This window comes from Lissotriton helveticus, chromosome 3_1, assembly GCF_964261635.1.
Source record: "Lissotriton helveticus chromosome 3_1, aLisHel1.1, whole genome shotgun sequence".
NCBI classification, from domain to species: Eukaryota; Metazoa; Chordata; class Amphibia; order Caudata; family Salamandridae; genus Lissotriton; species Lissotriton helveticus.
This window is the reverse complement of record NC_136061.1, coordinates 764,914,238-764,926,989: the sequence shown is the minus strand read 5'-3', so window position 1 is coordinate 764,926,989 and position 12,752 is coordinate 764,914,238. Positions and strand designations below refer to the sequence as shown.

At 42.4% G+C, this 12,752-nt stretch overlaps 1 protein-coding gene across 9 annotated transcripts in view; it reads left to right on the top strand.

Moving 5' to 3' along the window:
* Window positions 1-12,752, top strand: part of SCUBE2 (signal peptide, CUB domain and EGF like domain containing 2) — a 676,704-nt gene that overhangs the window by 461,264 nt on the left and 202,688 nt on the right. For 7 of the 9 annotated variants that reach the window (XM_078680979.1, XM_078680978.1, XM_078680976.1 and 4 more), the window contains one exon: window positions 9,448-9,552. The exons of the other annotated variants lie outside the window; for them this stretch is intronic. In XM_078680979.1, coding sequence (XP_078537105.1) covers window positions 9,448-9,552 — 105 coding nt within the window. The remainder of the gene's footprint in view (window positions 1-9,447; window positions 9,553-12,752) is intronic. 9 annotated transcript variants of the gene reach the window in all.

The window sequence follows — 12,752 nt, the reverse complement described above, 5'->3', positions numbered from 1 at the left end:
ATACAAACTTCCCATGAACTGTCAGTGCATGTGAACAGGTGCCACATCACTCCCTCCCAGTAGTGATGCAGTTTGAGGCACGACCACAGCATATGTAAATGTCAGCATCATGATGACTGCATCGGGGACAGCATGCATCCTGTCTGTGAAAGTATCAATTAATTTTGTTTGGGGTAAGATATGCTGTATGTATTATATAATATTGAATTAATCGGAACCTGGTGTTACGGCGGGCAAATGTAGGGCTCGCCAGTATCATATCCCATTGCATGGGTGTGCATGGACGAGCCAAATCTGTTTCCCTGCGATTTTGCAGGGATGCCAAATCCGTTGCAGTCTGCATGTGGAGTGCATCTGCAAACTAGGGAGTAAGATGTTGCCCCTCACCCATGACATTTATGTACTGGTGTGTGAGATGTGTTTGTAGCTCTTGTGTGGTATCTCCCCAGTGGTGTTGCAATGTGCCTGTCCAAGAGGCGTGGCCAAGGAAATGACCTGGTGGCATTCCCTCCTCCTGTGTTAAGGCATCTTAAGACATAAGTATCCCAGTAGAGGTCAACTAAGGTATGAATGCCAGCCTCATGCCAGGCTGTTAGTTCAGCCAGCAGCGTCCTCCTGGTACCTCCAGGCATACCTAATAGTGGAATTGCTGGGCCATATGGTGTAATATGATTGTTGAGGGATAGACAGCTGCAGAAGCAACAGTAGGCCACCTATGATAGCAATGAGAAAGGCTTGGACGCCTTGTTGTACAAACCTACTGTTATGGTGTTTCTGAATGCCCCTGTGATTTCTAACGCTTAGGTGGATACTTGCAATCATATGGGAATAAAAATGAAGGTGTCAATACCTCATGGCTTGGTGGATTTGATACCCGAGAAAGATACTCACACAGCCACATTTAAACATGTCTACTTAAAGATCCTAAATGCAGTTGTTTTTCGCGATACATGGCCTGCTTTTGCAATAATCAGAATTTTTTGCAGGGTTAATTAAGAGAAGCAGATTTTGCAAAGAACACAGGAAGAATTGGGAAAGCATAATTTGCCCAAGGTCCAATGTTACTTATTAATCTTCACATCTAGATTATGTTGTGTATACCATTAATATATAAAGAAGGAGATAAAGGGAAACTCTCAACATTTGAGGATCCAGAATACTGGAAGGATTTGATCTCGCACATGAATTAGGGCAAAATGGAGGTGTAAATACGACTAGGCTTGGGAGGTCGGCTATGCCATAAGGCTATTCTCCACACCAAGAAGATGAACAGTACTACTTAAAGATACTATGTGTAGTTTGCAATTTCTTTAGACTTCTTTCATTCTTTTTTTTAACAGTCTCTTTATTAAACTGCTGTATCATACACAATCACAATAATAATACATACATCTCAATCTGGCGGTAGTGGAAGAGAGAACAATGCAATTTCAATCCTCAATTAGACACCCCAGAGATGTTCCTCTTTGCCATCATAGCAGCTAACATCAGCCAGACCTTGGTGTGTTTAGGCCATATCATTTCCCCTGTTACTCCCAACAGGTGCCACCTTGATTCTGCTGGGACTTGCAGACCCACTACTGCAGATATTAGGTGTGTCACTTTATTCCAGTTTCCCTGAATTTTTGGGCATGTCCAAAGTATAGGAAAAAATAGGAGCCCTTTTCCCCACAGCCCCTGGAACATTGGCCAAAGTCACAGCGGCCTATTTTGTGCTGGAGCTTCCGAGAAGTGTATGACCTATGTAGGATCCTAAGTTGAATTAATTGAAACCGAGCACGTATAGATGCTGTATGGCCTCAGCCCAATCGTCATCTTCTAATAGGCCTAAGTCTGTTTCCCATGCTTCCCTCAGAGGGCCTAAAGGATCCGGTAAATTATTCATTATTATTCATAATCTTCCGATATGTTAACGAGATATTCGCCAGACTGCTCCTAGGCGATCTATCCCAATAACGCCCCACTTATGAAAACCCCAGAGCCTCCCCACTTCACCCAGCCAATCACATTTCCAGAGTGGGATTTGTTCGGTCAGTTTAGCCTCCAACCCTACTAGTTTTGTGGTCGCTCGCCATGTTTGTGTCACCGTCCGTGTATGTATAGGGAGTGTTTTTGCATGATATCTGTGGTACCCTCCGTTTCCCCTTAGCGTGGCGGTCTACCCGGTATGCTGGTTCTGTCTGGGTTGTAAAGACCCAATCATTAATGTTTATGAGCTGGGATTCAAGGTAGTAGCTCCTAACACCTCTATTACCGCTCAAATCCATGATAGGCATTGGGGTAGGAAATGGAGTGCTCTTCCGCTTCTTAAATGGGAACAGGCCCTCTCTGAACAGCCACCCCGAAAAACTAAGAATCCCGACTCGGCGGCTCTTGATTTTGATAACTGGATTTCCAGTACATTAGATCAAGTCCTCCCGAAGGGTTCTTTGCAAACAATAAAAAGACCTAAAGTTGCCCCATGGTACTCTCCTGCCCTTAGGATGTTGAAACAAGCCTGCCGAAAAGCGGAGAGAGCATGGAGGAAAGACCGCTCTCATTTTAAGAAATCAGAGTATAGATCGGCAATAAGGCACTATAAGAACGAGATAAAACTTGCTCAAGCTGAGTTCTATGAAATTAAAATTAATATGGCAGCCAACTCCCCCAGGGAAATTTTTTAAATCGCGAAATCTCTGATATCCCCTCCGTCCGAGAGACTGCCATCAGCGGGTGCACAGGCTCGCTGTGAGGATCTGGCCACTTTCTTCTCTCAGAAGATCCAGGCCATTTACTCCCAACTAGCGATAAATGGCGATGGTATATCTTTCCCCTCCACTTTGGACTCAGATTCGCATGTATCCTGCTCTTTAGCTACCTTTCCACACTTGGACTCCAATATTTTAGATACTTTGGTCCAGAAGGTTACCTCAGGATCCCCAAATGACCCAGCCCCGCCTCAGACCTTAGCGAAAGTGATTGACGCTATCCGCCCGATCATGCTGGAGGTCCTCAATACCTCTATTACCTCCAACTCTGTCCCATCCACTTGGAAGTGTGCGATGGTAAGGGCCTTGCTGAAAAAGCCGAACTTGGATTCGAACAATCTATCCAATTTCCGCCCTATCTCGCTGCTTCCGTGGATGAGTAAGCTGCTGGAGAGACATATCAACAAAACATTAGGTGACTATTTAGAGTCCAACAAGCTTCTACAGGTCTCCCAAACAGGGTTTCATCCTCACCACGGTACCGAGACCGCCCTTCTGGCAGTTACAGAGGCAGCCAGAGCCAAGGTGGAAAAACAGCTATTATACTTCTGGACCTCAGTGCCGCGTTCGACACTGTTAACCATGCCACATTATTACATCGCTTGAAGGGCATGGGGGTGTCGGGCGCGGCCTTGATGTGGCTGACCTCTTTTTTAGAGGAACGCTTTTTCCAGGTATTTGAGGGCGAGGTGGCATCATCAAAGCATCCGCTTAGCTGTGGGGTTCCGCAGGGCTCCTCCCTGAGCCCCACACTATTTAATGTTTATATGCAGCCTCTAGAGAAGATAGTCCTTCCCTTTGGTGTGCGGATTGTCACCTACGCAGATGATACCCAACTTGTGGTCTCCTTGGACCACGAGGAGGGCTCGTCTAACACCTTGGGCCCTTGTCTAGAGGCTGTCGCCGGGTGGATGCAACTCTCCCACCTCAAACTCAACGGGGAGAAGACCGAGATGATGCTACTAGGTAACTCTTCTCCCACCCACTCCCTGGCGTCTAACTGGCCTTCGTGTCTCGGCGCCCCCCCTCCTCCTAAAGACCAGATAAAGAGCCTAGGAATCTGGCTTGACAGAGCGCTGGATTTCTCAGTCCAAGCTACTAAAGCTGCCTCCGCATGTGTGGGGCTAATGAAAATGCTCCGGAAAGTGCTCCCCTTACTTCCATTCCAGGCGAGAAGGGTCATGATACAGGCCCTGATACTCTCTCGCCTGGATTATGGAAATGTTTTGTATCTAGGAGCCCCGGCAACAGTGACAAAAAAACTCCAAGTCACTCAAAATTGTGCCGCGCGTCTATTGTTTAACATCCCTCGCTGGCAGTCAGCGAGGACTGCCCTAAAAGAGCTTCATTGGCTCCCAGTGGCCGCCAGAACACAATTCAAGGCCATGTGCATCCTGCACAAATCTTTTCATCGAACCGGCCCGGCAGTGCTGTACCCTTTAGTGTTACCGTATGCGCCGTCTAGAACCCTTCGTTCGGCTTCACTGCATTTGGCAACTAAGTCAAAAATCAAGAAAGCCCGTTGGGGTGGCCGCTCTTTCACTTACACAGCGGCGAAGGCATGGAACTCCTTGCCTTTAACCCTCAGACAAAATAACAACTTGATGTCATTTAGGAGAGATTTAAAAACCTACCTGTTTTCAAAGGCGTACCAATCTACCCTGCAGCCGGACACAGTAATCAGTCTATAGCGCTGCGAGGCCTCCGGGTGGTTATGCGCTATATAAGTGTAATTTTTCATTTCATTTCATCTGGGACCACTAGCCCCGCTTCATATATTCCTCTCTGTAACTTGCGTATTGCAATTATCGGGCTGCCCCATTCCCATGACAGGGTACGCAACTCCCCATCAATCGCTCGATAGAATGTGGCTGGGATCTGGTATGGGGTGTTCTGAAACACTTCGAAGAGCCCCAGAAGGGCCATCATTTTGAACAGTACGGCTCGACCCATGAGCGTCACAATATAGCAACCGTACCCAGATACAAAACTGGACCAAAACCGAGTCTGGACAGTACCGCAAATAGGTATGGCCATTCGATGCTGTTAAACGCCATACGGGCATCCAATGACCACACCGTTGTGGCTTCGCTGATTGGACCCTGTTACGACTTGACGCCATATAGGCGTTGGAGATTTAGTCTGGTGCTCCAGTGTGGCATGAACCCGGATTGATCCGAATGAATTAATGTGGAGATAATAGGATGCAATCTATTAGCCAGCATCTTAGCTGGTTCCTTTGCTTCAATATTTAGGAGGGAAATGGGTCTGTATGAGCTACATAACTCAAGGGGTCTGCCTTTCTTTGGTATAACCAATATGGTGGCCATTCTTAAACCATCTGGTAGCCAGCCCTCTTCCTTTGCCGCTTGGAACATATTCAGCATTGGTTGAGCTATTGGGTCTGCTACACATTTATAAAATTCGGAGGGCAGGCCATATGGACCTGGTGCCTTTCCGGACTACAAGTCTCGAATGGCCCCTATGATCTCCTCCTTTGTTAAGTCACTGTCAATAGCTTCCCTATCCTCTGCCGATAGCTCCGACAAAGAAATATCACTAAGTAAGTCAGCACAATCTTCCCTCGTCCTTTCAGTGGCGGACTGGAATATTACTTCATAATGAGTTCTTTCATTCTTATTTATCTATATGACACGAAGTATAAAGATCAATTCCAGTTTTTTTTATTTAGTCACAAGTGTTATTTACTATTGCGTAAGACATTAGACCAAAGGATTAAAGCATATTAGTGCTGTGGCGATCCCTCATAGATTGAGCATTGATGGCAGCTAGACTTTAAAACGTTCACTAGAATCTTATTTCCCTCAGCTTTGATTTTTGTACATGATAATATTTGATAGAAAAATGTGGCCTTCTTAGGCTATCTTCAGTGTATTACCTTTAGAACAATGTTTGTTTGAAAATGATAATTGACAGATAGGGAAATAACATATCCTTCGCTGAAAACTGTTTTGATCTTCAACTCACAAGTTAGTATTTCGTGCTTAGAAACGTGTATTAAAACGCTATTTATGAACAAGTTAATATTATTCGATATAGTATGGTATTACGGCACTTATCCAAGAGGAGTCAAGTGTAACTGCTGTCATGGTACTCTAAGTAGCAATTAAACCAATTATGTGTGCTTTTATTTGTACTGGTCTTATTTCATTTGAATGGTAGAGAATGCCAGCGTGAGTATCAGTCACATATACATGATGGAATGTTAATTGTCATAATCTAAAAGGCAGTACAATCATTTAGACACATATTTTGGACAATTACAATGGTAAACCATTTTACACGGAACGTACTGGTTTCAGAGGAAGTGATTGTGGGTTTTCTGTATGTGTTTCTATAATGACCATTGTGCGCACATTACTTATTAGTATAAATAGAGATGTTGAGCCCTCTTTAATTCCAGTCAATGTCAGTTGACAAATTATTCGGAGTATGGTTAATCAGGTACATTTGTAGTCCCAAATATTTTTACGTGTAGACGTCTTAGACGTTAACATGTTAAAATTGCCTGACATAGTGTCGCAGTATATTAACTCTTTTATCCAACTTTAAGAAGTAGGGACTGGGCCTCTATCCCATCGCATTTACACTTGCCGTTGAGCCACGAGCGGTGGCAGTGTTGTAAATTTACAGGCTGATGCTGGTACGTTCTTGGTGTAACCAAATAAAGCTATAAGTAGATCAGGATCTGAAGTGATATTTATCATGCTGTTGAGTTCAGTGAACACACCACGCCAATACTTGTCTATGTCGGTACGTTCCACAATAGATGTAAAAAGTTACCCATCCTTTTCACCTCGAGCAACGAGTATCTTCCCTCGGGCCAAATCTGTGTAGTTTTACAGGAGCATGATAAAATCTGAGTACATATTTAAACTGCATCAATCTATGTCTTCTATTTAATGCGACATTTTTGTGGCTAGACAACAGAACAAACATTGCTCGTCCGTTATTTTGCCATCAATATACGCCTGCCGCCTTAATCAGGATTTCAAAAGGGTAGGTAAAGCAGAGCGCCAGGTCAAATAATATAAATGTGAATTATTTGTATGGAACTAGTAGAGTTGAATAAGTATGTTAATGGTGCAAAGGATGTAGACTCTGTAGGAAATACAGTAAGCAAGGAGCATAGCGCGTGTTAGATCCTGTTATAAATAAATACATACAATGATGTCAGGTCTGGGCCTTGATCTCAAAATTGTTCAAGTCATTTGGATTTACTTTTACAGAATTGGCTGTCTATGTATGTGACTGTAGTCTCTCAAATGAAGTACAAGCACTGGAGTATTTAACAGTGCTCTCTTCTGCAGCCGGTGCTATGCATAGATAGTGTTCCCCAATTGGTCTATACAGTTACATTTTCTAACAGGAAAACAGAACAATTTCTCCACAAGGGAGGGGAGGGGGTGCCATATCCCTCTCTAACCATAAATATGGGAGGTCAAGCGTAGTATGTAGCCAATGTTGAGCAAACTGGCCTTGCTCAACATGGCGATATAGCTCAAAGTTCTGAGCTGCCAAGCCCCCCAACTGTATGGAAAGATTAGCGTGACTCATCCAAATCTTGACTTCTTACCAGCCCATGCCAGTTTTATCATAAGCTGCTGTAAATATTTGAAGAATTCTATTCTTGAGTTAAGCTTATTGGTACACTGTTAAAGTCCTCTGCTCTGTCTGCATGCCATTCTCAAATTGCACATGCTGGCAGTAGCAGTTAATACAGCAGGGGAAACGAGGGACAGACCTGCTGAATCCTCCTGCCCGGGAAACACTCTACATATCGCATGCGTTACGTCGCATGCCATTTCAACGTGGTCGTTACAACGACCGCGTTGTTACATTGCATATGATTACAACGCAAGTTGTTACAACGACTTGCTGTAGGGGGCGCGTTAAACTAAGGTATAGTATAATTTACTATTCCAACACCTTCCCTACTGTTGCACACACTAGATTTAGACGAGTAATTTATACTATTCCTAAATCCAGTGTGCCCCCTACAGCAAGTCGTAACGATTTGCATTGTAATCGTATGCGATGTAACAACGCGGTCGTTTTAGCAACAGCGTTGTAAAGTCATGCGTTGTAAACGCATGCGATGTGAAGTGCTATATTCCTCCTGCCCACATCATTGGGTTCAGTGATTTGTTTATTGATTGAGGTACAAGCGGTGGACTCTGTGACAGTTTAATCAGGACTGAGAACTCCTCACCCACTTCCAGCTTGTCCAGGACTTTAAAATGAATTCCCATTTGACCACGTTAAAAGCCTTCTCCGCATCAATGAAAACCACTGTTGTGCAGGTGTCAATATTAACTTGGGAAATTGGTCCAAAACATTACCCTAAATGAATTGCAGTGGTTCTACCAGAAATAAACCAATTTTTCAGATAAGACAAGTCTAGGCATAAGGGGGCGGGAGGAGGGGTGAGGAGGGGGGGGGGAGGCAGCTAGCTAATATTTTGGCTAATAGTTTTGTGTCCGTGTTTAACAGTGAGAGGGTTCGGTAAGAGGAGCATAAGTATGGTGCCTTGTCTGACTTTAGCAGTTATTACTGGTGCCTTGCTCATAGCTGGAATAAGGTGTCCCTTCTCAACTACCGTTTCAAAGAGCGTCATGATATGCAGAGCCAGTTCTTCTGCAAACTGTTTACATACATTAGTCCTCAATCCATCAGAGCCAGTGGCATGTCCACTTGTAATACTTCATTTAACATATTTAGTTTCCTCTTGAGTCAGTGCGGCTGTGAGAAGCTGTCTGTGCACGTCCTCCAGCCATTCCATAGTCACATCATTGAGGTGTTCAGAAACGTCAGACAATGCAGATTTAGTTTGTGAGATGTAAAGATCAGTGTAATATTGTTTACGCTGACCAACTATCTTAAGTCATAAAGCAGTGTATCTGGGGAGGGGTGTACGCAAGTAATTATGTCGTCAGACTATGTAGGAATTGATAAATTCACTAGTCTTCTCCACAAGTTCTCCATAAACTCGTGTGCCTGCAAATTTGCCCATACTCATAACTTTCCAAAATGTGAATTCCTGGAATTTGCAGTGTTTAGATTGTATTTAATGCGAGATGTGTGTGTCATTAGTTTGTATATGTTGTTTTCCAAGGGAACCTATTTCCTGTTCAAATTTACTCAAACTAGCATGCAGGGATTTCAGAAATCCAGTGTGTTTGGCTATACAAACATGTCTGACGTATGCCTTGAAGGACTACCATACAGTAAGATCAAAATACTCCTTGAAGGCCAAGTCTATTTCCGATTTGAGTACTTGAGTACTGCATCCAATAGGTACTCGGAAGGAAATCTCTACACAAAATATTAAGGGTATCGACCTGGAATGTGTAGTTTAAACAAAACCGAAGACTGGCCAGAGTATGTGTGCAGAACGTGAGTGCATGACTGAGTCCAGGACATCATGTTGCTGGCCATCAGGATGTAATTTATGTGAGTATGAATGTCATGCACTGCAGAGTAATTGTATTAATTAAGAGCAGGATTTCTATGTCTGAAAATGTCCAGTCACTTTTACAGGGCAATATGAGTCTGTGCTAGATAAGTATCATGTGGAAAGCTAGTGAGCTCAGTTAAATGTTATGTGAAAAAGCACAAACATTTACATTCATTCTTGCATTTGGAGGGACCATAACATTGTCTTTCTTTTTTTCCAAAGACCTTTCAGTCATCCGGACAAACGCAACCTTCAAGCTTCATGAAGGGCAGTGCAGTTTGAAAATGAAGGAACTGATGCGAGAAAGCCTGCAGCCAATATTGCCAGGTAGGAGCACCCGGCATGCGATCTCCGTGGACAATTGGAAGATGTTCTCCTTATTCAGCACTGGAATGGTTGTAAAAACAAAGTGAATAATAAAATGCCACCATCACAGTAGATTCTTGGTGCCGACAGATTCTATTTTGACTAATCCTTAAGCACTAATACTTTGGACTGGTTGGGGTGGATAGATGTGGGGGAGCCTAGCAGGGTCTATGATCATTATTATGGACTTTTGTAATACCTAAAGATGTAGTGCAGAAGGTCCATTACAGATCACAGACAGTGCACTTTTACTAATTATTTCGCTTCATTATCAGTGTGCCTCCCTCAAGAGGGCATCCCTCCAAGGTGGGGAACTAGAGACTTAGGGCCTCAAGGATGCGCCAACCTCCAATCTAATCCTATTTCACAAACCAGGCCACCCGAGTTTGTACTAGGTTTCGCAGTTTCTTATCAGTGACTCATTGTCGTTCTAGTCACTCTTTGACACCCAGATACAGTTTTGCAGGATGTCCTTACACACCGGCCAAGTGTCTTGCTTCATCACTGGACAACCCCACGCTCTCCAAAACCATGGTTTGATGGAGAGCGGGCCTACACACCTGAGTCAGGGAGGTACTTGTTTGACATTTCCTTTGGTGATGTTCTGACTTGTCTTCTTTTGTTGGAGTCGGTTAGGGTAGTCCCCGACCTTTAATTAAGACCTGATAGAAATATTTGCAAGTATAGAACAGAGTTTGATATCATTTTAATGTGTTGGTGGCTCAAAGGTCAAATTAAAAGTATGGTTAATGTTGTCAAAACATTCATCGTAGATTAACATCAATCATGGATTAACTGTAATCTTGGAAGAAAGTCATTGACATTGTGGTGCACAGTAACACAGTTTGAGACTGTACTAAGATCATATTGGTGTGTGCTTTGGTGGTTTTAAAATGCATTAAAGCATATTCAGCTGCGCCTGTCAGATATAGAATCATTACACTATAACTTTCATCTTCTTTGCTTAGCCAATTGGATTTCCTGTTTTTGAAAACATAGCCACTTTTTATCATGCAAGATATTTTGAGCATGTCCCTATATGCTTTGAGAATATTCATCATTATCAATAAGGTCTGCTTGCTTATCAAGTCTGGTCTAAAACAGTTTCTTTCCACTGTTCCCTTACCCTTCAGTGCATTCATATACGTCACTGATACCTATTAAGTTTATTAATATTTGTTCCTGTATTGCAAATTGAAAATATTGTGTTCCAATGTCAGATGCTTTTTAAACAAACGTGAAAACAAAACCACTTTATGTCCTGCATAAAAGTAATCAGTTTTCGGAGATCTTAAATGGCAATTTTAGAAAGGGTGAAATACCCGGATGCTGACGAACAAAGCCTGGGTATCCATCCAAGAAGTTCAACTTCCCCGAGTCCAGTGTGCTTCCATCAAATGTTCAAGGCCTTCTTTCACTCTCCCCTTTCATATCAGTGCATTTATATAAAATCACTGATGTCTATTAAGCTTATTAACACCCTACCCTGAATTCTAAAGTTAGAATGTCGTGTTCCCCTCCCAGGCACGTTTTAGACAAATATAGAAAGAAAGGCACCATAAAAATGCAAAACATTCATGACTAAACAAACAGAGAATGCTTGTAAAACCATATTCTGGGAAGCATTTTTGCATCTGTTACTCCTAATATTTCACAGTGTTGCAGATGTCCATCAAGAATGAAAGAGCCTTAGTGAAACCAAGATAATTATTAAGGAAAATGTACCAGGAAGCAAGCACTTATGTATAAATAATAGGATACCTTTCCTTGCTCATTGTAACCAATATTGTAAAGGTAAAAAACATATTAATTCTGAACGCCTTTGATAATATTTATCCAATTAAAACATCTGTGTGCTACTAAATACTGACTGTACCCCTCTAAGAAAGCACTGTAAGTCACGTATTTTTCTTCAGTATGACCTCCCGACATTTTTTATTTTTTGTAAAGTTTAATCAAGTGCCTTAAGCCATCTAGAACTGGCGTTTAAGAACTGACAAACATAAGTACTACTCCCAGAAGCAATTGAAGGTGACAGAAGTAACCCATCTTAGTGGACCTAACTTAATGTAAAAAACAGAAATCATAAGAACAGTTGAAGGATATTACTCTCTTCAAATTCTAAACTCTTATTAGTTTTATCATACCTCATAAATCTATATTTTTGAGTTATTCATAAGTATTCACTGTGTTAGTTTCCAATCCAAACTGATTTTAGAATGGATTTTAATTAATTAGAAATGATGAAATATAGAACTTGTTTTGAGTGGAAAGGCTTGAAAAGAACCTAGTTATCCCTTTGGACTTTAATAAGAAATGTGCCAGATTTAACTATTTTAATCCATGTGGGATAATTAAATTTTTATCTATAAAACGACAGTTGGTAAACTATCTATTCACTGCTCACTATCTACTCCTTGTTGGTAAACTCTCTACTCTTCGTGGATTTCCAACCCATAAGCTTGGAAAACCATGTTGAACTTGAGAAAGCATAGGAAACTGATGTCTCTGAAAACACGGCTCTCTTTTTTCATGGGGCTACCAAATAGGGGTACACTTAGTTGTCTAAGTGGAGTGACAAAACTTTTAATACAATGTGCTGATAGGTTTATTGTACTTGGCATATTAAGCTGTTTTGGGGGATATAAATCAAGAAGTCAAATATAATGTTTATTCCAGTGGCTAATGACTGACGAGAATGTCTTGTTTTAGACTAGACCTGGCATGAGAAAACTCACTCTAGCATTGGAAATTGTATGATTGATTGATCTCTAAAAACTCTGTCATAAAAGCTCTTACTGGGCTGTGTGTTTTATAGTGCTCATTATTAAAGTGGATTAAAGTTTAGCATTGAGAGCACCCTAAAGGTGGGGCATTTGTGAGGGACTTGGACCCTATGCCAAGGTGTGGTGATCTAGAAATGGGCATCCCCAAAACCGATTCGAACTTGCCAACTATCTCCTTCCAGTAGTCCGACACCTTCTGGCAGTCCCAGAGCATGTGGAGAAATGCGCAATCACTTGTGTGACCGTAGAGGCACAGTGGGCTGCTTGCTCTCCCCATATTGTAGTCGAGATCTGTTAGAGCGAGCCCTGTGGAAGACTTTAAACTGTATTAAGCACAACCTGGCTTTAATGGCTACTTCCCGGGGATGCATCAGC